The sequence below is a fragment of the Balearica regulorum genome, chromosome 6 (assembly GCF_011004875.1).
Source record: "Balearica regulorum gibbericeps isolate bBalReg1 chromosome 6, bBalReg1.pri, whole genome shotgun sequence".
NCBI classification, from domain to species: domain Eukaryota; kingdom Metazoa; phylum Chordata; class Aves; order Gruiformes; family Gruidae; genus Balearica; species Balearica regulorum.
Genome location: NC_046189.1, coordinates 37,582 through 62,849, shown reverse-complemented (window position 1 = coordinate 62,849; position 25,268 = coordinate 37,582). Strand labels below are relative to the sequence as shown.

The window sequence follows — 25,268 nt, the reverse complement described above, 5'->3', positions numbered from 1 at the left end:
ATCAATAAAGTGAGGCAGGGTAGAGGGAAAAGAAACCTCAGAGATGGAAGAATGAAAATCTAAGTGGATTTTTGAAAAAAATATTTTTAGGGAAGGCAACCTCATGCGTCATGCTTTCTATACAAGAGTTAATATAAGGTCTGCTGTGTTATAGCATTGTTTTAGTGTGAAAGGTTGTTTTATTACAGAATGATTTTTTTTTCTATTTTAGAATGTTTAAAAAGAAAACAAAAAACTCATCATATCGCCCACTACAAAAGCACATCAACTGTAGTCAGGAGAAATGGCAAGCGTGTTAAGCTACCTGTTGAAAGCAATTAGAGATGCTGTTATTTTTTTCCAGATGCATTGGTTTATCTAAGCCTTGTTTTGCAGAGGGGTTTGTCACTGATTTTGTTGATAGTAACTGATGTAAAAAACACTTGGTAATTTAAGACTGTATGGTCATGGCATTTACTGTCTTGAAATGAGCATATAATAGTAAAAAAAAAATAAAAATTAAAAGGTGGTGTGACTCTGAATTTGACTTTCTGTGCACTCATGTTAGCTGGTATCCAGGTTAAATATTTCACATAAACACTGTTTAAAAACTGGGACACCTACTGCAAAGGCTAAAAAACTGCACTAAAAACTTGAATAGGTGTTAAAGACTCATTTCACTCAAAGCAAAAGGTGCATTTTCCCTAGAATGACTCTCAAAAATAAGCTGAATTACCAATTGTAATCTATAACTGGAATGTGTCTCAAATTTTAACGTTTTTGTGTCTGAAGTTCTGTCTGTTCAAGGCATTATTTGGCTATAGTTCAACACAATTTACTGCAGGACAAGTATAGTCACCTTAAAGTTTGTGACTTAACTCGCACCCATAGTTCTTAGGTAACTAAGAGACATTTGCTCTCTGTAGAGAAGATAAGCTGAAGTTCAAATAGATACCAAGCTCTCAGTTTTCCTGTATTTGCTTCATTTTGACTTTACATAACTTTTGGCACTTTTTTATGCTGGCTTGAAGTTTTCGTGTTTCTTTCTCTTCTTCTCCCTAGTGTATATTCAGGTCATCAGTCTATTCTAGTCCCTCCTCTGGAACTGGAGAGCAACGTGTCTCTGTGGTTGTCTGCTGTAAGTCAGTATAAAGTGCGCGTCACGTTCTGCTCTTACTCCGTGATGGAGATGTGCACCAAAGGGCTTGGAACACAGACTGATATACTCCGGGTGAGTGGACTTAATTTTTAAACACACTGACATATAAATACATGTATCTTTCCAAAAATACTGCATTTTGGCTTGCAGAAGATGGACCCATAAGTCTTTCTGTGAAAGCCTTTCATTATGACTTGCTTTTTGGGAAATGTTGAGATTGCTGGAAGTTTCAGTTCTCATGCTTCTATTGGGGAAAAAAAAAAAAAAGAAGTCTTATGTTTTCAACTTACTTGTGCCACCTCTGTGTTGATGAGTATTTCTGAGATTTTGGGCAAAATATGTAGCAAGCCTAACGACTTTGTCTTGTCTGAGACAGAAAAACCCAAACAAACTCCCCAAACAAACAGACAAAACACACACCAAAAAAGAAAAAAAACCCAACAAAACCTCACTAAAACCAAAAAACCTCTCACCAAAACAAAAAGCCCTCCAAAACCTGGAAAGTTTTTCAGATCACTTGATACCAAAAGTATTGAGTTCTAAAATGGATGTAATCTTCCTCACAGCAGCAATTACAACTAATACCTCCGTTTATTTTGAGGGGGAGATCTGAAACTTAATTTCCCTGCAGAGGTGCCTCTGTCTCAGTGGCAGGAGAGTTCCCACGGCTGTCGTAACTAAGCTGCTCACTGGGAATGTCTGGCAGCTTGATGCGGACCAAACAGCGGCTACATTGTGCTTATTCCCAGTATAGACAAAAAACTCCCTCCCTCCGTTCTCCTGGACCTCGCTGAAGGGAATCCTGGCCCACAGCCAGCTGCCACAGGTTCAGACTGCTGAGAGCTAGTAATGCCTCGAACACTCCACTTGCATCCGAACCGCGCAGTGCTGGGAACAAGTGGGTTTCTTGTGAGCCCAGCCCGGTGACACAATGATGTTTTGTGGGCTTTTCAGCTTGAAGTGATGAGCGGCTGTGTGGCAGCTACACGATGGGAGTAGTTTGCATCTTGTGCGTCAAACCCTGCCGCAAAGCTGCCTGGCACAATTCTAGAGGGTTGTCCTGGGTGGATGGAGCCCAGCTGAGTGCAGTCCATGTCTGTGGTGTTTAACCAGTTCATGTCAGTCATTCTGGTGTTTTTAAAGTCCATCCCTTCCGCAAATTAAAATGGCCGAACTTCTGACTTCAGACTTAAAATAATGTTGTTTTCTTCACCCAACCTCTCAGATGAAAGGTGTTAACCTGTCCTGCGTGCGAACGTGCATGGTGGTTGCAGAGGAGAGACCAAGGATTACCCTAACACAGTCTTTCTCTAAGCTGTTCAAAGACCTGGGCCTCTCTGCTCGTGCAGTCAGCACTACGTTTGGGTGCAGGGTCAACGTAGCGATTTGCTTACAGGTGAGATTGAACTGCTTATTTCTTATGCAGAATCTCTGGGAACTTTATAGGAAATCATGTTCAGCTGCATGTAATTTTTTTTCAGTTGAACTGGAGCTCCATTGCTTGCTTGCTTCATCACCAAGTTAAATAAGTCTTGAAGATGTGGATTATGATAATTCCACTTTTCTGTACTAATTTACCAATTGATTTGCCTTTCTAACACAGAGGATCAGTATTAAGAAACTTGTTTTCTTCCTACTATGCAGGAGCAGTATTAAATTAAATACGCAGCTTCCTGTTCATAAATGTACTAAATATTTCAAGCAGTGCTATTTCAGCTTTTGTGCGATTCAGATTTTGTCTGTTTGAAAAATAGCTTATGTATATGTGGAATTAAATGGAAGACAGAGTTCCTCAAATAAGACCCAGGAAAATGGACAAGTTTGGCAGGTTTTTTTTTTTTTACTTTTAAAGATCTCAAATGAGTATTATCAACATGGAAATACGTTTGTCTCACCTCATGTGAGAGTTGGAGGGGTTTTTTTGAATTCAAGGTATAAAACTGGAAGCTTTGAGTAGGAGAATATGCCCATAACGTACAACCCTACTTCATAGACGGGAGATAATGACATGCTGTGGTCCAGACCCGCCTTTGATAGTTCAGTATTCAGTTGATGATAATCTTGTATGTGTAATTTAACCAGATCAACTTGAACTTTTCTTAATGAGATGCTGCTTTTCTAGTTAGGAGAGGAAAAAAAAAAATTATTCCACAAGTTACCTGGAAATCAGGTACTAAGTATGGTCTGGTAAATGGCAAAGCACCCCGGGTTTTGGGTGATCCTTGAGTTAATAGATAAACTCCTTGATGTTCAGATATGGCAGTATGTAGCTTTATACGTGGGGAATTTCATAGATGGCACGTGCATTAAGTATGTGTATAATGTTAAATTTTATTTCCAATTTCACTGGTATGAATTACACTTAATAAAAAAATATGATGCTATGAAGATTGCTGCTGTGTCTCTGCAAAACTTTCTTTCTGGTGCCCACTAGATGAAGGAAAGCCTTTTTCCCTCTCAGAATATATTTTAATTTTCTAGATTTCCTACAAGAGAGATGTTTTGGGCCATTAGCTTCTTAAATATGTTCCCATTCATAATTGTTTCTTTAGTTTCCATAGTTTCTTTCACACATATTAAAGGAAAAAAGGTTTTTAGCAACCCCTAGATAAATGGTTATAAAGAAATGTGGCCAGAGCAATTTTATGAATTAGTAGATGGACAAATAGGAAGGATATAGATGAAATCAAGATGACTGTAAATTAAGATTTTAAATTTATTGAATAAAACATTACATATGCCAGGTGTGAAACAGCAGCTTTCTGAATTGGCTGTCTAAAGAATTTTAAAAGCTGGTTTTGGATACTTGCTGTTCAGACTGCACAAAGGGGGGGAAAACCCCCAGTTTTTCTGCAGAATACTAAATGGCAATTGGAAAAGTATTCCCAAGAAAACTGTGGAGCTGGGCAGTTAGGCTTCCCGTTCATTTTATACCTTTTACATCTCTGTTCTCCATTCTTGAGCCCTTTTTAGTGCGGTGGGGGTTTTTTTACCCCTTTCCCCCATTCTTCCAAAGTGATACCTATATTTGACTTTTTTAAATCATCGAATTGAAATGAATATAGATGAAAGTCCAAACTGAATGGGCATTTGACACAAGTGAGCATGCAAATAAATACATCATGTCTTCCAACCTTACTGGACTGGTTTACTGAGGTGGTGTTTCTGAACCCGCAAGCAGCCTTTAGATATGTACAGATGGAGGAGGGATTTATGATAAAGCAACAGGCCTGACGTAGGATCTGCCTTAAACCTCTTCTTATTAACTGGGACTTGCATGTTTCCCAATGAACGGTTAAAAGTGCCACGCTCTTACTAAGTAATCTGAAATGGAAATTTTCTTTTCATTCTAAAACAGTATGAGTTTTGTTTTCTGTCTTACTGTGTGTATCTTATGTTTCCAGTGCCTCTTTGTTTGTATTTTCTTTTTTCCCCTTTCTCTCTGTTTCACACACTTTGATGGCCTCTGTTACTTCTGTTTGTGGTCCCGCTGTCAGCCAAACAGGCTGGGCAAGCTGGCTGAACAGGTATAGTGATGCATGTGTGCTTCTAACGTCCTAAAGTCAGTCTGGTTCAGCAGTATTACTCTCTAACGACAGTATGCCATTTGCAAGAGTGTTCATTTGAAACAGATCAGGCAAGATTTTTTTTTCTAAAGAAGTTCAGTTTTACTCCAAAGAACACTTACAGCTTAAGTACAAAACCTCTTTCTCAAGACAGAAAGGGAGTTATAGTAATGATTACTGAATGGTATAGTGGTGTGGCCATCAGTGGCACTGAGCCTCAGCAGTGCTACAGAACTACAAGGGAATGTCATTATAAAGACATCATGGCTCTTCTCCAGCATGGCAATCTTGAGCTGATGGCAGAATGGCCTCATTTTAAGTATTTCTAAAATGAGAAACTGTGCTATGGGGGAAGACAGTCACTGAAACTTTGCCTGGTTGTTTTAGTTTAAATATGCATTTCACTGTAGTTTCTAGTGTTGAGATTAAATTCTGCTGGCGGAAAAAAAAAAAGGTCCCCGTTCCCAGGGTGGGCAATGAGAAACCTTGCACCAGAGCTTGTCAGTTTTATCCTCTGACTGCAACAGAGCTCTGCCTCAGCTGTTACTGGCAGCAGCCTTGAAAAGATACGGGTTGGTTAGAGTTATGTTTTAGTTAAATGTTGGTGGGTTTTTTTTCTTCCAAGTTGACAAAACTGTTATAAAGAAGTCCAACAGTTGAGCTTTGGGAAGGGGATTAGGCCCACATAGGTTTATGCTTACATGGTTTGCACTTGGTACGTAGTTATTAGAGGAGGTGCTTACTAAAATAAAAGTTTTAAAACTTAAGTTTTAAATTTAAAAATGTTTAAAACTTAAAGACTTACCTGTATAACTACATACTTCACTTGTGCATCCATTTACTGATTCCATACAACATCAAAGCTTTATGGCAGTCACTCTAGAAATGGTGTCTATTTTACTATATTTCTGATAGATTAGGGCAGTCCTTTATAAGCGTCAGTAAAAAAGGGAGAGGAATTTGTGAATTTATGTGGCTGTGAACATAAAAGCAGAATTTTCTGGCTTTGGTTGAATTTGTTTCTTCCTTCTTATTCTTAGGGAACAGCAGGACCAGATCCAACAACGGTGTACGTAGATATGAGAGCACTTCGCCATGACAGGTACAGATTATGTTAATGTATTAACTATTTAATGACTGTAGAGGAGAAAGTTCAGCCTCGTGGCATTGCATTGGTTTGTTGAAATACCCTTGGCAGCAGCTAATCCCTCATCACCATATACACAGAACCCACCCTAGAGAATGATGGCAATGTGCTGGGAGTGGCCGGGCATCTCCTCCTCCATCACTTGCTGCAGACCCTCACCTAACTTGCTGTCTGTTCATCAGTCCTGTATAATCTAGACTCATCAGCTGTTTCTTGCCTAACCACACCGTTAGCAAAAGGTGGCTTTGCCAGCTGGCTGGTTAGTCACAGAATCACAGAAACAGGGTGGGCAGGATCTCTGGATGTCCCTCATGCAAGCTCCTGCTCAAAGCAAGACCAGCTTCAAGGCTTCATCAGGTTACTGAGGGCCAGGACCTGTTCAGTATGGAAAATCTCCAAGAACAGAGAGCCTCCTCCTCTCTGGGTGTATGTGCTGAGACTGACACCCTGCTCTGGAGAAGTTTTCCTTACTGGCATTTGCCATCTTGCGTATTACGTCCCTGGCCTCTTCTCCTTATGGTGTGAGAAACTCTGAGAAATCTGGCTCCATCTTCTCTGTAACAATCCTTTAGGTAGTGCAAAAAAAAAGTGCAGTTAGAGATCCCCTTAGTCTGTCTTTTTTTTTTTTTGTCTTCAGACCAAACCAACTCAATTCCCTCAGCCTTTCCAGATCCAACAAATTGATGTCAGGCCTGTACTACAGTGTATCAAAACACACGCACATGTAATCTGGAAACTTGCCAAGGATACATCATTCTATCTATGGGTGTAGGGATAGTGTTATATGACATCATATAGAGGAGCCTCTTCTCTTGTACAGCTCTCCTACTGCACTCAATTCTTGCTCCTTCCGCAAACTCCCCTTCATAAGTTGTGGTACTAATGTGCTGTAGAGTGTCACTTAATTCCATTTTAGCTGCTTGCTCTTCCCTTTTTGTAATTCCTACTGACACTCCGCCGTGGTTCGGCGTGGCAAGCAGGGGTCTGGGAGAGTCCACCAAAGAAGGTGAATTTAAAATTCTGGTGGAACTGCAACCTTGGAGCTCTGTTGGAAAAAGTTACTCATCTCTCCAGAGAGCTGAATTTCTGATTCTTAAAAGGAACATGGTCAGTGGAGATGCTCATGTGGAAGCCTTGAAGACAACTAGAAACTCTTACCTGTCTTACTGCATTGTGAATAATTGAGCATAACTGGCTGGCACCACAACAGTTTGGTCAGCACAGCTGAGGATAGGATAACACTGAAACACATCTATTTAGCTTCTATTTAAGTTCATAAATCCTTGTACAAATGCATTCTCTTATTTTCTCAGGGTGCGTTTGGTAGAGAGAGGTTCTCCACACAGTCTGCCACTCATGGAGTCTGGGAAGGTGAGAGCTTGAGAGCAATCCTTCCTCCTCACGACCCTTACCTGGCTGGTGAGCTGCTTCAGCTGGATCTCAGTACAGAATCTGTGCAACCAGCTTCACTAACCACAGTACATCTAGGAGAGGCACTAGAGAGCATAAAATGAAGCAACAGGATATGTTGCTACAACTGAAAAACTCAGAGGCCTTCTCGTGGAAGGTGTTTTTCAGGTGTGAAACAAACTTCAACTCTGCAGCTGCAGAATAGCTGCTTGGAGTTTAAATGATTAAACAACTTGGTAGGAAGAGATGGTTGATGTTTGTGGTGCAGAGAGGAATAGAAGGGAGAGAGTTGCACAGACTGTTGACTTCTGGGGTTCTGCATTATTAACTTCTGATGAATTCAAGTTCTCTTAATGTCTATTTTAAACATTTTCTTCAAGATTCTTCCAGGGGTAAAGGTCATCATAGCACACACAGAAACCAAGGGACCTCTGGGAGACTCGCATTTAGGAGAGGTAAAGCTTTGATGCTGTTGCACTTTGTTTATTGGCAGTGATTTTAATATGTAGGTAAATCATGTTAGATAAATGCCTGTCTCTTAGTGGGACAGCCACACAATGTGTCAAGTGAATGAACTCTACATAGAGCTGGAACTGTTTACATACTCGTATGTATATCTGCATGGTTTCCTCCCTCCTCTGCCAAACTCCTGCATGCCAGTTCCAGGTGCTATCAGTTGCCTAGTCTGTGTCTGACTGGCAGCTGGAAGAGGCAGTGGATATCTTATCTACTCCCCTCAGTGGAGAGTAGTAATGAGGTAATTTGCTGTTTAGTTTCATCTTTGTTTTATATACATCTGGATTTGTGTATACTAAGATGCCCACCTAATAGAAGATTGCAGGTTAACAGGTGTTCCTTTCCACTTCAAATGCCTAGTTCATTTTTCCTCTCTACCATCCCTAATTACATGTATATAAAACTCCTTTTTACTCCTTTCTCATGGTCATTTTCTGTGAGGCAGAAGTTAATGAATTACTTTCATAAAACTACTACTGGTGTTTTAGAAGCCACAAAATTGTCAGTGGAACAGATCTTTAAATCAGTAAATGATGCTGCCTGGATCTGGCAAAATAACCTGTTTATATGGGAATGATTCCCCTTTGGTTTGGGTTTCTTTTTTAATCCTTTAGATATGGGTGAGTAGTCCGCACAATGCTACTGGTTACTACACGGTGTATGGAGAAGAAGCACTGCACGCTGATCACTTCACTGCTCACTTGAGTTTTGGAGACACTCAGACCGTATGGGCTCGGACTGGGTACCTTGGGTTTCTGCGCAGAACAGAACTTACTGATGCTAGTGGAGGTGAGAAAAAACAAACGCACTTAGAGAGGCATGTGTTTGAAACTCCTCGGGGTAGTTGAGCTAGCAAAGAGTAAGCTGTCCTGAAAGTTTATCCTGACTTCCATCAGAGAAAAGTGTTGAATGTAACAGGAATTGTTACTCTCTGCATATTCATTGATTATAATGATACTGGGTAATCGTGCAAAATGGGAAATTCATAATGCCTTTTTGACAGATTTAGAAATCGTGTTCATCTTCCTTTATTTCCACTTAGACAGAATAATATGAGCACATTTGTTAGAAGCACTAGAGCCTTTCTACTCACTTTCTCTCTGAACCCTTTTCCTTACAGACAGGATGCGGTATTTCAGTGCTGATCCACAGAACATGAATAATGTCATTATTCAGCAGTTTTAGGACATGCACAAATACCAGTGATTTCCCAGCCTTTCAGTAGTTAAAGGTCTAGAGGAGTAACTTCTCTGTAATTTTTCCAATATAGAAAATGAATTGTTAATCTCATTTTTTCAATCTAAGCCAAGATGTGTAAACTTGAGAAATGTAAGCAGATGGAAGAAAAACGGTTCCTTTTTCTCTTAAGACTGAATATGGAGTAGGTATAACTCTTGATTATCACACATTTTTAAAAAAGAAATAATCTCTAAACATCGTAAAAAAGGAGTTTGAATGCTTGTAACTTATTAGCAAATGTATATTGCTATTTGTCTGTGACTGGACTTAAATGAATGGTGTTATCTACATGGATAGCGTTGGTGTCTGCTCATTGCTGTCTCTGGATAATGAACTGTAGGGGGTTCACAGACACTTTTTACGTTTCCCGTGATCACTCATGGTACAAGACAGAAAAGCAGTGTTCCCACTTCTGGAATGTCTCTTTGGGGGACACCATCTGTGTCCATCCTACTTTTAGTCCTCCATTATGTGAAGGAAGAAGTGTGTGCGAGGAGAACAGTTTGTTAAGGTGCAGACTTTTGTGGAGGCGCTACCCCATCTGTTGCAGTGGATACCAGTCCAGGGTTCAGAAATGGACCGTGATGCAACTCTGTTGGATCTAGTCGGTAAGAGAGCGTCATCCTCCAGTCTACTGTGCTGGTGTGCTATTCAGTCTCCCTGGGGCTCTTGTGAAGAAGAAACGTTGATGCTATTGCTCCGGCTGGAGAAATCCCTACAGAGTTACAGGATGAATGTGGCAATGTGGAGAGCATGTCCTTCAAGAAAGGTCTAGGAGAGCTTTGCTTACTGAACCTAGCAAAGCTAAGGCCGAGGAGGGGATAGAGTTGTTCTCGCTGCATTAATGGTGGGGAACTAGAGAAGAATATTGCTGGCATGAAGGCAAGTGAGTATAAGCTGGTTTTAAAGAAAAAAAAAGAAAAGGTAAATTTGGAAATTGGAAAAGTGTTCCTGTCTATCAGAGAAGAGTTCTCTGGTAAGAATAGGGTGACAAAAAGATGGTTTAACAATGGATTTTGATTGGGTTTATGAACTGAGATGACGTGATGTGCAAGAAGGGGCAGAATTCAATGACCCAGGACTGCTTTTTAGTCTGGTTTCATTTGCTTGGAGTCAACAGGTGGAAGTGCTAAATGACCTCTTAATTTTCCCTCCAAAGAGAGCTTGATGCATATTACAGACTTTCTCCAAGGGAGCACCAGGGACATCTTAGAATGTCAGGAATGAGCATGTACAAATGACCACGTTTGTTCTGTAGATCTGATGATGTCTTAAATGTCTGTGCTATATTGCAGAGAGGCATGATGCCCTGTATGTGGTGGGCTCCTTGGATGAAACACTGGAGCTCAGGGGAATGAGGTACCATCCCATCGATATAGAGACCTCTGTAATAAGAGCACATAAGAGCATTGCAGAATGGTAAGAGCCCTCAGTATTACTTTTCGGTATCCTTTTATTTCTCCTAAAGCCGCAGAACTCAAGCTTTGGGGAACAGCATGCTAGACAGAGAGCTTGCTGTAGAGTGATGTCACCAAAACTTTGCTTAGAAACGACTGCAGTGAGAGGACCCAGCCCTTTGTCAGTTTGATCTTTGTAGTCTGAAAGACAGGGAGGGCGGGGCGTGAAGCGGGGCAGCAGAGCGCTTGCAAGTTGTGTTGTAGACTTCCCTGGCTGTGTCAGAATGTGTGCACTTGGATGCAGTAAACACATCTCAAGGACTTCTTTAGTATCTTCTCATTTGGTCCTAATGGACAACGTATGCTGTTTGGTGTAGATCCTCTTCAGTCCCAAAGCTGTAGTGTTTACTTTGTAATCTTGGAGGTATTGTCTTTCCTTTAATAACCTCTGAAGATTTACACAAGTACATTAATATCAAGTATGCACACACTGCCTGTGAAATCTTAATGGTTCCTGGTTTAATACGTAAGCGCAAAGGACTCTTAAATACATGACTGCGTACACCTAAGAGAAAAAGACCTACTTATATTTTGTACACTGACAATTAAAAAACAAGTGGCAGAGAATATCCCAAGAAGTTACAGCTTTAATAGCTCTTACTTTATAAGTATTTTCTCATTACTATTATATCACTTGCTTTCATTTATTATATTGTTCGAGTCCTTACAAAATGCATTTCCAATGAGTCTCTCTTTGATAAGTAGCTTCGACTATGTATTTCTTTCTCACCATCAATATTTGCATCATGCTGACAGCGCTGTGTTTACATGGACCAACTTGCTGGTGGTGGTTGTGGAATTAGAAGGCTCAGAACAAGAAGCATTGGACCTGGTCGCGCTGGTGACAAACGTGGTTCTGGAAGAGCATTATCTCATAGTAGGTGTTGTAGTCATTGTGGACCCCGGTGTTATTCCTATCAATTCCCGTGGCGAGAAACAACGAATGCACTTGAGAGATGGATTTTTAGCTGACCAGTTGGATCCTATTTATGTTGCCTACAACATGTGAAAACAGAAAATCACATCAAGGCTGAAGCACCAAAATCAAGGGATTTTCCAAAAAATAACATCAGAATCCATTTTCTGTGGTTTTAAAAGCTGTTGAAGACCTTAGGAAAATGAAGATACTAATCTTCACAGACCTTCATCTCTCAGATCGCATTTGCTTTCATAAGTCCATTTAACAGTTACAGCTGTCTTAGGATGGAGAGTTGACTGGAATTCCCGAAGGAAGCTTATTAGAACTATCATGGACCAATGTTTTTTTTACAATAATTATGAATGTCAGTACTTGATGCACTGCATAGAAGGACATAAAGTGGGGTGGGGAGAGAACACCAGCTGTGAGGAGGACTCTTGGAAATAATACTGAAAGTCGTGAGTAACCGTTCAGAGTTCACCTTCCATGTGATTGTTTGCAATATTATTGGCAGCATTCTGGGTTGGGATGTAACTTTCAAGACTGCACACATCTCTACCATATTCTCTACTGAAAGGAATTTTGCACGTATTTGAGATTTAAAAATGCAGCCTTTTTATTTTAAATCACTGACCCATCCCTATTCAGAAGAAGCAAATTCATTCCAATCCCGGATTCAACATAACAACAATTATGCTGCTGTTCGGCTTTTTTTGTACCAAGCAAAAACAAATACTTCAACTGTAACAAGGTTACTTATCGTGCCATGCTGGCCTCTGTAATGCTATAAACTTTATAATATAAATTAACATCCAGTTTTAACTACTTGATGCAGGAGCCTTCACTGCTCTTGCTGTCGTAAATTCATGTTAAAGTTGCTTGTTTTCATAGCATTAGCTGTTAATTACTGCCCTGCATAATGCCAAGTATTTGAAAATTCATTCCAAAGCCAATCGTCTCTGAATGATTTTTAGAAACATTTACAAAGCATGGTCTCACAGTATGTTTTCCCTGAATAACCTGTGCTAAATGATAGTGATTTTTAGGTTTTTTCCACCATCACAAAGATATTCAGTGTTAGTTAGCTTGATCTGCTGTGGTACAGACTTTCATTTTTATTTAGAGTTGTATTTAGACGGGCTTTTTTGTTCAAGCTGAAATATCCAGTTGGTTAAGTCACACTCGACTAATTAAGGTTTTGAAGTTTCTGCCTGATCTCGTTCTGCAGTGAACCTAATTCAGAAAGAGAATGTGAAATTATACAAATACTTCATATATTTGAAGGTAAGCACGAGACTAGCAAATAATTATTTTTATAGAGTTGTTAAAGATTTTGAGCTACATAAAAATTTTTTAAATAATGCATGAGTTCAGCAAAAGAGCCAGGTTTTTCTGCAAGGCAATTCTGCCTGGATCAGTGCCTAAGAAAGATGGATGTCAGTCTCCCGTTATGAGGATATCAAATTGACTGTCAAATAAACTATAAAATCTTCAACAAAAGCTTTCATATATAGTCATTCTTTGCCCTCATGGTGTTTGACTGTGGTGTATTATACAGCTGCATACTCTGACTGTAATTATGTACAGAACTTGTGTAACTTATTAAGTACAGCAACCTCTAGCTATGGGATGCTCCTCCTAACAAAACAGCTGGCAAAAGGAAAGAACTACCTAACCCCGATTTTAATGTTGTAGTTTTTTAGCAAACAAAGCATTGTAAGATTTTTGTATTGAGATATTGATGACAGTGAGACAAGTTGCCTTGTAAAGTAAATCTAAAACAAGAAGCACATTAAACATTTCAAAACAGCTCTTGAAAATCTGATTTGCTGAATGTTGACGCTTATGCCGTTGGATCAAAAACTCGTGTTTTGACAGTTTAATGTCTAAAGAGCTTTTTCATTGCAGTTGCTTTACAATTGCCCATCCTCAAAGCCTTGGACGTTCCCGAATTTCCTGTTTTAAGTACCGGAGGTGAAACACCCTCTGGGGTCTGCCTTCCCTGCCCTGCACCCTACCACCTCCCACACGCCCAGTTTTCTCCACTTGGGCGTGTGGAGTACAGCCTGGGACGGCGGGGGGGGCGGGGGGAGCGGGGTGTGTTTAACATCCCTGCCCTCCGCACAGTGTTGCTCCTTTCACACCGCAAAGCCCAGGCTGAGCCTTGACATAAAGCCCTGCTGGGTCAGCGCAGGAGGGAGGAGAACCTAGAAAGGCCACCCCCGCCTAGAGAGAAGATGGCGGCCGGCAGCCCGCACCTCGCTTCCTGACGTCACCACCGTGCGCCAGCGGCGCATGCGCGCGGGGCGCGGGCTGTGCCTCCCGCTTCCGGGGCGGGGCGAGGCGCGTGCAGCCGCCATGGTGCCGGCGGGGACGCCGGGCGGGCCGGGCCCTCAGGCGGGGGGCGGGCAGGGCTGGGCTCTCGCCGCCGGGGCGGAGCGGCCCCACGGGTGCGAGCAGTGCGGGAAGGCTTTCGCGCAGGCCGGCGCCCTGGCCAAGCACCGGCGGGTCCACACCGGGGAGAAGCCGTACCGCTGCCCCGTGTGCGCCAAGGCCTTTGCGCTCTCCTCGGGGCTGGTCCTCCACAAGCGCACCCACACCGGGGAGCGGCCCCACGCCTGCCTGCTCTGCGGCAAGGCCTTCATCTCCTCATCGCACCTCGCCCTCCACCTCCGCTCCCACACGGGCGAGCGGAAGTACCAGTGCCCCGTCTGCGGGAAGCTCTTCCTCCAGTCCTCCCACCTGGTGCGCCACAAGGCCATACACACTGGTGAGAGGCCCTTCAAGTGCGAGGACTGCGGCAAGCTCTTCGGGCGCGCCTCGCACCTGGTGACCCACCGCCGCGTGCACACGGGCGAGAGGCCTTTCAAGTGCCTGCAGTGCGAGAAGGCCTTCACGCAGAAGGCCGGGCTGGTCCTCCACATCCGCCTGCACACCGGGGAACGGCCCTACAAGTGCGACAAGTGCGGGAAGAACTTCCGGTCCTCCGCCCACCTCGTGTCACACCAGCTTCTTGAGTCGGGAGAGAGGAACTTCAAGTGCTCCACCTGCGGGAAGGCCTTTAAGCAGGCGTCGTCCCTCAAGCAGCACCTAAAGACCCATGAGGCACGCGAGCCTCACCGCTGCTCGGTCTGCAGCCGAGCTTTTTCCAGATCCTCTTACCTGCAGCTTCACATGAGAACACACAGTGGGGAGCGGCCGTACCACTGTTTGCTTTGCAACCGGACATATGCCAAAATTTCCACCTTTGAAAAACACTGTAAAAAGCACCAGCTGGATGAGGAGAGGCCTGAGGCTAGACCCAGGCCAATGACCACCAGGGCAAAAACTCTGGCCAAAAAGAAGAAGCAGGAGCAGAAGCACCAAGACAACAGCCTCAACCAACCTCACCAGGCTCACCCAAAGCAGCAGCAGGTGGAAAGGCTGTAAAAGTCACTAAAACAAGAAGTGTTCCCGGTCCTCTGCAACATGGCTCACGGGAGGTAGAGAGTCTGGTTTAATTTTTATCAAAAGAAAATGACGTGCTGCACCGGCGTTGCTGCAGACTGGGTTTCCAACTGGAATTCTTTCTCTGATGCAGGGTTCAATACAAACACTTCTCTGGGGCACAGCAGATACGCAGAAGTCTGCTGAGGCTCCGCACGGTCGGTGTGGTGCGCAGAACGCTCCATGGTTGCAGGGGGATTCCACCCCGCTCGCGGACCCTGGTGGTTTTGGTTTATGTCAGCAGCATTTTCTAACACAGACTTCCAGGGCCTCCTCACCAGAGCACCTGCTTTTACCCAGATTGAAAGAGGGATGATGCTTTGTATGCAGAAAGAAATTTAAGTTGTAGTCTATTAAACGAAGGAAGAGTTTTTGTTTGAAGAGGCAAGAGAGGTGGCACGCCTAAGGAAAACAGAGTTGTACCTACAGTAGGTTTAGGAAACAAACAGTTTATCCTGCAAAATGCAATTTGTTTTTAAAAGCACTGTACATGTGGAGAAGACAGCGGTTTTGAGCCTTTTCTGGTTTTCTCACTGTTAATTACAACAAGGCATTGTACTCATCATCCAGGTAATGCTGTGTATGAAGTGCATTTAAAGCATAGCAGGTTTTATTGCCAAAGCAACTTAACTCATCTTTCTCAAAACTAAGGTGTCAAAAACCTGCCATTCAAAAACCTGCCATTCATAAATGGAATGAGTTTGACATTTGAAATACCAATTTGTAGTAAAGGTACAAGAATGATTTTTTTTTTTGGGGGGGTGGGGTGGCTTGGAGACACGTAAAATGTGGTAATAAGGGAATTCTAAACCCCGTCTCCTTCTGAATTAACAACTTGCTGTAGGTGGTTCGCTGGCCAGTCGCCATGCTGAGGGAATGAGGCAAATTGCCACAAAAGGGTTGCTGTCAAAGCAGAATGTTTCAGATTTATTTTGAGGTGTGAGATCGGACTCCAGTGAGTACTAAATAACTTTATAAACATTAATAAAACTGCCTTTACTGCAGCAGTGTTCTTTGTGAGTCAGCACTTTGTACTGACTTTTTATAAGCTTTATGTCATTCCAGCAACAGTACTATGAGGCTACTTTATGCCTGCCTTTATTGCTTATTGTTACCCAGGAATTATAGCAGAAAAAAGGAAGCAGTGAGTTCATTTTAAGTGCACATTCCTAATTTTTTTGTACCAAGTCCCTAATTTTTTTAACACTATTTCCCTGCTATTGTGTGAAAACACGTATTATGCACTTTAAGGATCTTTTTGGATAGGCTGCTGGGTTTGGTTTCTGTAGCATATTCACAACTCTGTTTTAAGGCCAAAAAAGGAATTTTCCAAAAGCTTGCACATTTAAAGTATTGCAGCGTATCAGGCCAGAAACCATGTTAGTAGATGACTGAGCTGGGTTACGTCTAAGAACTAACAAAACTGCATTGAATAATTCTCTAACTTCTTGCACTTCAGGATTTACTTGATGCTGGGTATACTAAGATATAGCTCTTACTGTTGAACTGATGTTTATATTCAGCTGGTTAATATACTTTAAATATTTACATGGTCAGATATTTCAAATAAGATGTTTCTAAGCCAGAGTTTCTTGTCATGACAAATTCTAATGTAAGTTTTTGCTACAGTCTTTAGATTTTGTTTTGTGACCAATGGTGGTGTTTAGGAGGAACTAGACACACTGGGTTTTATTTCCAGTTTGGTTATGCCAGTGCCATATAAGCAGAGTCTTTTTTTTTTAATTTCAATACATGTTATAATATACACCACTGTCTTTTCCTCCAGTGACTTTTTTTTTAACCCTGTTCTCACCTAAAAATAAAAGTTTGCTTGAAGTGAAAAACAGTTGCTAATTTTCTGGCATTCCTTAAAACTTAGCTTGCAAAGGTAACTGCAAAATAACCATTTGTCTTTATTTCTGGTATTTTTCTCTGCCAGATGTGGACAACAGTGCCGTGGTGGTTGTGTCTTCTAACGTGGCATGGCTACATGCAGAATCAAAATTTCAGTGGCAAGAAAATATAAACGTGGCTTTTTTATCAGTTTTATGTTGCTCCTTAATAGTTTTGGAGGTGGTTTGTTTTGTTTAAGAAGCTTTCCATTTTGCTCTTCTAGTTTCCTGCTCTGTCAGCTGTCTTCCCCCTGCAATTAGAAGTCCACACTGAACAAGATGCAGGATGAACACAGATTTTGTACAGTAAAATCCAGTGTTGAGAATATTTCAGAATGGAAAAACTGAAAATACACTGTAATGCCCTGACTGTTGCAGTACAGTAAGGCAGGCCAGGCAAATCCCTTGGATTTCATATCTGGTAGGTGGAAGAAATTCAATCTGTGGATCACTGACAGAAATGCTGCCACTTTCTTTTGAAATGTTTTTTTCAGCATAATGTACAGGGGGAGCAGGAATGTGCTTCCATGTCACTAGACTGCCAGGATGGAGGAGCACCTCGCAGTGCCGTCACAGCTTGCAGTGTGGAGTTCTGAACGCATGGGAGACGCAGCCCAGCGGTGCAGTGGTTTGTTTACGCAATTGGTTTACTGCATCCAACAAGGTCAGGAATGTTCCTTCTCTGGGGTCTATGAAAGTCTGTGTTTGATTTGTGGAAAAAGCATACTTTGTTTTTAACATAAATTATTTTTCTTGCTGTCAGCTTATGAACTCTGCTGTTGAATGATTCAGCCTGAGTGCATTTCCATCAATAGTTCACAAGATGAAGAATATTTTTTTTAAGATGTGCTAACAGCAATAATTAGCACTGTCAGTAAGATTAGATCCTGTGTGGAAGAATGTTTTTTGGGGAGTCTGTAAGTGCTCTTCCAGTGCAGGTAATTTTGTGTCTGACCCAGAGAGAGGGTTCCCTTTCACTGCCTGTAATTATCTGGAGGGTGAGTAAAAGTGCAGATTCTAATTTCCCAGAGCAAAAAGTAATGGCAGCATTTTAAATAATGAAAATGTAATTCAGAAGAGGTGCAATACATCATGTATGTACTTGATCTGCCCCCATCTGTCAGTTTTCTAGTTTGTGAAGTTAATTTGCATCTGTTAAACATCTCGGGCTTCTCCTGCTGTTGTACTTTCTTCTCTCTGATTCACTTCTAGTACTGTTGATAAACAGTTCTTGTCTTGACAGGGTGTTTAACATAAGAAACCATCCCTAGGTGCCCTTCCTGTTGGGAAATTCATTTGTATCCTTCCCTATAGGGAGTCAAAAGCATAACTGACAAACCTGTCCAAACATCAGGGAGGCGTTGCTAGCGTAGTGCTGCTGTTTCATCCTTGGGGAGCCTCCCAGGGCTCTGAGGGTCCCATGGCACAGACCCCAGAGCTCCATGTTAACAAACCAGCCTTTCTGCAGGTTGTTGCGCTCCAGTCTGCACTAGTGACAAAAACGTGGATTTTCTGAGGTCTCCTGGATTCGATGCAACGTCAGATCAATCTAACAGTGCCAGTGAGGTATTGCAGGAACACGTGCAATCCAGCAGGCTGATTCTGTTGGCTGGGATGGGGGCATAACTAAAAATTATTTAATAATATCATCAGCCTATCGCCTTCCCTTCCTGATGAGTGAACTGTCCCTGCCAGAGCCTGAAAACCAGTGGTGTCAGGATGAGCACTTTTAAGTATCTCACCTGTTGTCTGTGGGAGGTTAGTGAGTTGCTTAAGCCTTTTGAGCCTCCTTCAGAGCCATCTGTGATGTCTGCCTTGCAGAGCTCTGACACCTGCTCCTTACTCGGCCCCAAGGCTTGAGAGATTTTCTTTTTTTTCCCCAGAAAGCCTCACTGTGCTTCTGAGCCCCTCAAAGCACTACTCAAACCCGTTGATGACATGGCAGCATCCTTTTTCTAGGCTGGACACAGGGCTTGTGCAGTCCGTGGGGACCCAGAGTTTTAGCGGAGGTGCTGCGGGTGGCTCTGCTTTCCTTGCTGGCTGGGGAGGAGCGTCTGGGGATTGGGAGCCCGAGCACCGTGTACCGCACTGCTGGCAGGGTACTCACCTCAAAGGAAGACACGCTCTCTTCCTCCCTGACAGGAGAGGCACCGGCTCTGCTGTGCCTTCTCCTGCGCCAGGTAAAGCCTCTGTAAATTCCCAGCAGTGGCATTGCTAAGTCAGTATCAGCCTTACTGCCAGAAACGTGCACAATCGGACTGTGTTGCTCGCTGCTCCTGTTCCCATTGCTCGCTGGGGACAGGGCAACCTGCTCTGTGTCTCGCCAGCTCTACCAGCATTCAAGCCATGTGTTACACCTACAGCTCTGCTGCTGCGATGCTGTGCAGAGCTGCTGGACAGGCTCAGTCTTGGGGAAGGATTCCTCATCCGTGGGAGTGCTGCTGGTGTGCTGAAGCAGAAGGCAACCTCACCTGCAGATCCTTGTGCTGAAGCATCAGACCCCTCTGCTGAACTCAGGTTCGGGCTTGAGAGGCAGTCGTGAGAGTCCCATCTACCCTGCCTGACCTTGGGACACTCTGGGACAGACAGTGTCCCCATTCGTTGTCCTCACACGCTGTGTGTGGTCGGTACAAGTGTTGGAAACACTGAACCAAAAAATGATGGGGAGGTTAAAAATGTGGTGGAGGTAACTTGGATGCTAAACAAGTTCTCAACAAATGAGCGCTACCCTGGGATGGCAAAACTGCTTTTTTAATTCTAGATGGAGTACAAGATGTTGTCTGTCTTGTGTGCATGTATCTGAGTGTCCCCTTTCACAGTTTGGAGGAGGCAGATGAGAATAGCGAGACGGTCCCTATCCAAAGACACGTCATTTTGCGCATGAAATCATTATTAAACGTGGAATGAGGTAAAAACAACACCACCACCTGTGGGCATATGTTGTGAACTTGTCATGGTAGATGTTGCTAGCTGTGAGGTCTAACTCAGAGGTATCACTGAGCTGGATGCAAGTGCAGACTGAAAAAGGCAGGAGCGTAGGCTTTGGGGAAATTGTTCTAGGTTTAGTTTTGGCTTTGCAAAGGCTCACCACTGCAACCTCTTGGATGACCCTGGCAACAGTGGATACCTCCTGAGCAGCAGCAGTCCTGCGGAGGTGCATTGTGCTCCTTTGGCCTCGCAGGTACTTTGGAGAGCCAGGCAGAGTGTGGTGGTGGCAACAGCCTTGAGCTGTTTGGCTGGCCACAGTGATGGCCACGAGATGAAGGGTTGATGCCCAACAAGAAACGCAGGGGTGTGAGCCTTAGTGCTTCAGGCTGCATCCTCCAGCCTTCCCCTCTGACAGTGCAAGGCAGCCGGGGAGCTGCACGCAGCCTGGGACAAAAGGACAGGCTTTTCACCAGAGACTAACTGCGGCCCACAAACCAAAACAATATTTTATTCTCACCATTTCCACATGCTCTGGAGGCTGCGCCTGGTCTACATTAAAGCACTGTGGTCACACTGAGTGGATCCCCCCTTCCCTTCTGACTGAGCCTGGAGACCTTGCCAAGGCACATCCCAGGCCCGGACGCTGTCCCCAGCCCAGGAGCCTCATATGCTTTTGCTTCCAGTTCTGCAGGAGGATTCATCAACAAGAGAAAAGCCTGGGCTGTTAGATGGTTATGCTTTGCCTTTCAAGCCAAGGGTGTCTCAATTTGCCAAGAAATGCATGGGCTCTGCTGAGCCCTGTGACAGGACCGGGGCTGTGCTGCCTGGGTTAGTACCATGCACAGGGTGGTCAGAGCCCACGGGAATCAACGGGAGCCTTTCTGTCAGGCCAGTGGGCTCAGAACCAGGCTTCTGTAACCAGCCCCTCTGCATCACCTCCTACTTCAGCCCGTGAATTTCCCTTTTCCCTTCGCATGCAAGCATGGATCGCAGCGTCTGCCTCCCTCCAGCCCCATACATGTCCCTTGCATACAGCAGTAGGGAAGGAGCTTGAGTCAAGGCGTTCGCGCACCCCATCCAGCCAGGCGGGCGCTAGCCAATAGGCTTTCCTGAGCCGTGTGGGTGTTTCTTGTTCACAAAGCCGCAGAGCTTAATAAGCTGCTTAAGTCTAGCACAAGCTTAACTCCAAGGAGCCCCTAGTTGCACCCAGTCTTTTCCCAGAGGAGCGATGCTGCTCTGCATCTCTCCAGCATGAGCAGGAGAGATGTGCTTGCCTGCTTCCCACCAGCTCACTCGTGCTCAAAGAACTCATGGCAAGCAGCGGTGACCATTGCAATGAAGGCTACAAACTCCTGGAAGTCGCACTCTGCGTCCCCATCGCTGTCCAGCGCCTCCATGACTTTGTCCACAGTCTCCTGGTCTTTGATCTCCTGAAGGGATAAAAACAGGCAGCCAAAGCTGGGGAGGATCAGAGTGTGGCCCAGACTGTAACATGTCCCTGCTTCTTGGGTGCTCTCATGGCTGAATCTCTGTTCAGACACATCCGAAATAGCTCATTGCTGTTTCCCGTCTGTGTTAGGGCACCGCCCTGCGCCTGCAGCAGCATCTGTGCAGCAGCAGCCCTCCTGAAGCAGGAATTGCAGCCACAGCTGTGCCACTGGGAGGGGGCATCTTGAGCCCTTTGGGGCAAGGCTGTCGTCCGTGTCCCCCCCCCAAGGAAGGAAATTTCCCTAGCATGCAACCCGAACCCCAGCCCCCAACACAGGCTGTTGCCCTTGTCTTGCCATCTGCTGCTCCTGTGGAGCTGGAGCAAAGTGTTTAATGCACTGCTGCATGAATAAACCCCTTCCCCTGCGCTTGCTTCCCACACAGGATGGAGTATGCAGAGCCCAGCCGCTGCTCGACACAGCTCCCTTAGCCTAGGTAAGCGTGCTGCACAGAAGGCAATACTTACACCAAGGAAATGGGTCAACTCATTGTTAATGAGCTCCTTCAGTTCTGATTTCTTCAGCTTGTGCTTGTCTCCCTCCTTCCCTGAATATTGGTGGAAGGCATCAATGATGGCAATCATGGCCTTCTCCAGCTCAGACATGGTGACAGTGTGGCCCTGAGATCAGAGAAGCAATGGGTGCATTAGTCTGGGCAAGCTCCAGCTCTGCCTTTTGCTTTGCAAGCATGGCCACCCTGGGACTCGTCCCACGCATCCCCAACGTCGAACCCCGCACTCAAAACATGCTGCTGAAAACCACTAGCAGGTCTCGTTTCAGGGAGGACGATCCTGAGAGACCTTGGCTCTGCCTCCCACAGCTCTCGAGGAGAGGAGAGCTACAACACAACGCCCGGACTAGGACTGGCGCGTACCGGGAGCTGACACATCCCCTGGGACTGATGTGAGTTTGGCATCTTGGGTCTCTGTGTGGGCAGAACGCAGGAGGGAAAATGAGGAGAGGCTGCAAAGCCCTGGTGGCTTCCAGCAAGGTGCTCCTGCATTTTCCATATCTGCCAGCCTGGCTAACAGGTGGCATGTTGTCACTTCCCCTCTTCTTTGGCTCCCACTGCTTAACCCATTGCTTTATTCTCCTTGCTTGGGAGAGGGGTGGGTAGGGGGGTTATTTCTGCACATGGAGCTTCAGAAAAGTTTTGCTGTTTCCTCTGCCACAGGCACTCTTGCCTCTGCCTTTCTTGCCTGCAGGCCTGTCTCCAGCTGAGCAGTCAGAGGAACCCAGGCAGGAACCAGTTTTGATGAGTGCCAGCGGGACAAAATAAGCAGATCTCCAACCTCCCTCCTCCCATGCTTGATCTGAAGACCCTCTCGGGAATGTTAATAATTGAGATTGCAGCGTTTCCTGCAGATTTCACAAACAAACCAAAGAGACTCTGATTGAAAAGGGAGAGATGCAAAACCACCTTCTGTAAAGCTATTGAATGCACTGATGCTGGGGGAAAAAAAGCCTTATTGTCTGGCACTTGCTTAATTCATACCTCACGGGTAAATGTCTCCTGCCCTGCAGCCTGGCTCTTGTTTCACAGCTGAAGGCACTAGTTTCACGCCATAAACTCACTCTCAAGCTGACGCCCCCCCCCGCCCCCGGCCCCAAGCGGCAGTCAGTGTCCAAACTGCCAGGCTGTTTGCAGTCAGGTAGGACGTATTCCTGAAGCACTTTATGCATGCATCCTAAGAGCTCTTTGCATGCTTGTGCCCTGCCTGCACCAGGCTGAGCTAGCTGCCAGCGGCGCTGCCTGCTTCCTATCCACAAGGCTGAGGAGCATTTCAGCTCCCCGCTGGCCTCTGCTGTAGTGGCAGAGCTCGGAGCTGTGATGGTGCCCCCCCCACGCCAACCCCTCCCGTGGCAGCAGCCAAGCGCCTACTGCAGCATCCCCCGGCCCCTCTCACCTTGCTGGCGGCAGGGCTGTGACACGGCAACGCAATGCGGCCGGGGCCCTGGGACTCACTGGCTTCTTATGCCTGGGGGCGGAGAGCCTCGGGCCCTGCCGCAGCACCCGCGGCGCCAATGGCAGCTGGAGGCAGGGGCGGACAGAGCTGGGCGCTGGGCCCGCGCTGCGCAGGGATACACACAGGGACGCATTGACTTGCTGCCAGCCCACAGCCGCAGACGTGGGAGCCATTGTGGAGAAAGCTGCCATTGTGAGAAAAGAAATAACTGGACAGTCAGCAGGAGAGCTGGCCTGGCAGCGTCACTTGTGCTGCCACTCTCGTCCACAGTAAAGGCAATGAATTGTGAGCCGTGGCTGAACAGGCGTGCTCAGGGCTGGGCTGGGGGCCCCAACACCTGCCCCAAGGTGTCCCACAGCCAGGAGCAGGCACATGGGAACAATGGTCCCCCCTCGTCCCTGAGGGCCCTGTCCCAGGGCTGCAGCACCCTCTGGGCAGAGGTTCGTCTTCACACGTGACAGGAACCTCGATCACAGCAGCTTGTGCCTGCAGCCTCTTGGCCCATCACTGTGCACCTCTGAGACGGGTCTGGCTGCAACTTCTCTGCCACCTGGTCAGTCTAGGGGACAGTGGGACTCTTTGCAGGGGAGTTGTGGTTGTATCGAGCTGCAAATGGTTGAAGGACAGAGCTGGCTGCAGCAGCTCCTCCCTGATGCCTCCTGCCAGGCAGCGCCAGGTCCCGGGGTGAGCCTTGCCGCAGCCTCACACAAAGCGCTGTCAGGTGGCTGTGGGTTACAAAGGTGCTCTCACCTGGCCAGGAACCGCCACACCGCCCTTTTGTCTGGGGGGCGGCAGGAACCTCCTGCCTGCCTGTCCCTGTTGTCCGTGGCACAGCCGCACACGTGGCGTTGTCAGAAGTGCTCTGCCGGCCCCAGCAGCCACCACGGGCACTACATGCACTTTTATTTAAACCCAAGAGCTCCGAGTTTCCCTTTTCACCGGACTGCCTTGAGGGCTGGTGCACAGACCCAATGGAGGTGATGCTTTGTGAGGGCCGGCAGGCAGGGCAGCCCGGCGGGGAGGGGGGATGTGGAGGGGAGCAGGCGACAAGCAGCAAGAGCAGCAAGCGGCGTCTGTCACCACCCTGGCTGCTCCTGGTGGTGCAGTACAAGTGGGTGGTTGACACCAGAGAACATGCTGAAGAAAGCAGGTTTTCACTGTGTTTCATTGCCTAGCCACACTGTTTCCCAAGAATGAGATGGGATGAGCCAAATTTGAAGTTGTCTGCTGTTACTGATCTGGCTTGTTTCCCTTTACGCCTTTTTCACTGCAGCACAGGATTAATAATTGCTTTATGTCTTAGGCCTTTGTTGAATTTCAGACTCGGTTCAACTTGGAGCAGGTCACCACTCTTACCAAGAAGACAGGTTAGCAATACCCATGATGGAGAGCCCAGAGGTGTCATTTCATTACCACTGTCAGCTCCTGTGGAGAAATGTGAGGAGCGTAAGAGCCTTATACATATGCCTGTGGGGCAGGATGAAGGTCTGGACCTCTTAAAAATGTCCCTTTGACGAGGCAAGACCAGATTGCTGGACAAACATAGTCTCTGGCAGTTCCTGTGGTCCCCAAAGCTACCATGAATGCAATCACTGAGAATCTACCATATTACTCAGTTTTTCACATACCAGCATGAAGGAAACCTATCCACGTTGATCATTTCCTTCCATCAGCTCTTGAAAGCTTTTGTAACAGCTTCAAACTCTGGTTTGGGGAAAATTAATTTCACCAGTGCTAAGCTTGAGTATGTTGACCCTAATGTATTCTCACATTTTATGGCATCGTGAACTGCAGCAGTTACCTGTGCTCTCCTTGGACTGGCAGGGATAGGAGGCATGCTTTTAGGCAGTGGTGTTTCTAGTGCAGAGATAGTTTGTCAACAGTCTTGCAATATTCCATATTTTCTAAGGCTATTTGTATTCACTTAAGAGCTGGCTACAAATGGGGCTCTCTGTCAGCAGAGATGCTGTCTCCATCGATAGCAATTTGATCTGGTAGATCTCTTCGTTCAGTCATTAGCCGAGAAATGCATCAAAGCACACCATTTGTAGTCAGAGACAAGGTCCTAGCTTGGCCTTATTACACCATTTTCTGATGTTATTCTTGAAAGTGACCT

General features: G+C 45.4%; 3 protein-coding genes across 4 annotated transcripts in view; 2 read left to right on the top strand and 1 right to left on the bottom strand.

Annotated features, from left to right (window-relative positions):
• DIP2A (disco interacting protein 2 homolog A) overlaps positions 1-13,212 on the top strand; it is a 137,388-nt gene extending 124,176 nt beyond the window's left edge. For both annotated transcript variants that reach the window (XM_075755819.1, XM_075755820.1), the window contains exons 31-38: positions 1,042-1,210; positions 2,364-2,534; positions 5,745-5,806; positions 7,165-7,222; positions 7,642-7,716; positions 8,392-8,566; positions 10,312-10,435; positions 11,230-13,212. In XM_075755819.1, the coding sequence (XP_075611934.1) occupies positions 1,042-1,210; positions 2,364-2,534; positions 5,745-5,806; positions 7,165-7,222; positions 7,642-7,716; positions 8,392-8,566; positions 10,312-10,435; positions 11,230-11,482 (1,087 nt within the window). In that variant the 3' untranslated portion in view covers positions 11,483-13,212. The remainder of the gene's footprint in view (positions 1-1,041; positions 1,211-2,363; positions 2,535-5,744; positions 5,807-7,164; positions 7,223-7,641; positions 7,717-8,391; positions 8,567-10,311; positions 10,436-11,229) is intronic.
• A 538-nt stretch (positions 13,213-13,750) lies between these two features.
• LOC104631500 (uncharacterized) lies at positions 13,751-20,054 on the top strand. Its single transcript, XM_075755833.1, has 2 exons — positions 13,751-14,874; positions 17,265-20,054. Exon 1 carries the CDS (start codon positions 13,751-13,753, stop codon positions 14,819-14,821), a length of 1,071 nt encoding a protein of 356 aa, XP_075611948.1. The 3' UTR covers positions 14,822-14,874; positions 17,265-20,054.
• Positions 20,055-20,182: 128 nt separating this feature from the next.
• S100B (S100 calcium binding protein B) lies at positions 20,183-23,219 on the bottom strand. Its single transcript, XM_075755838.1, has 3 exons — positions 23,093-23,219; positions 21,653-21,805; positions 20,183-21,128 (listed from the first exon to the last, which is right to left on the bottom strand). Exons 2-3 carry the CDS (start codon positions 21,788-21,790, stop codon positions 20,988-20,990), a joined length of 279 nt encoding a protein of 92 aa, XP_075611953.1. The 5' UTR covers positions 21,791-21,805; positions 23,093-23,219; the 3' UTR covers positions 20,183-20,987.
• Between the last annotated feature and the right edge of the window lie 2,049 nt (positions 23,220-25,268).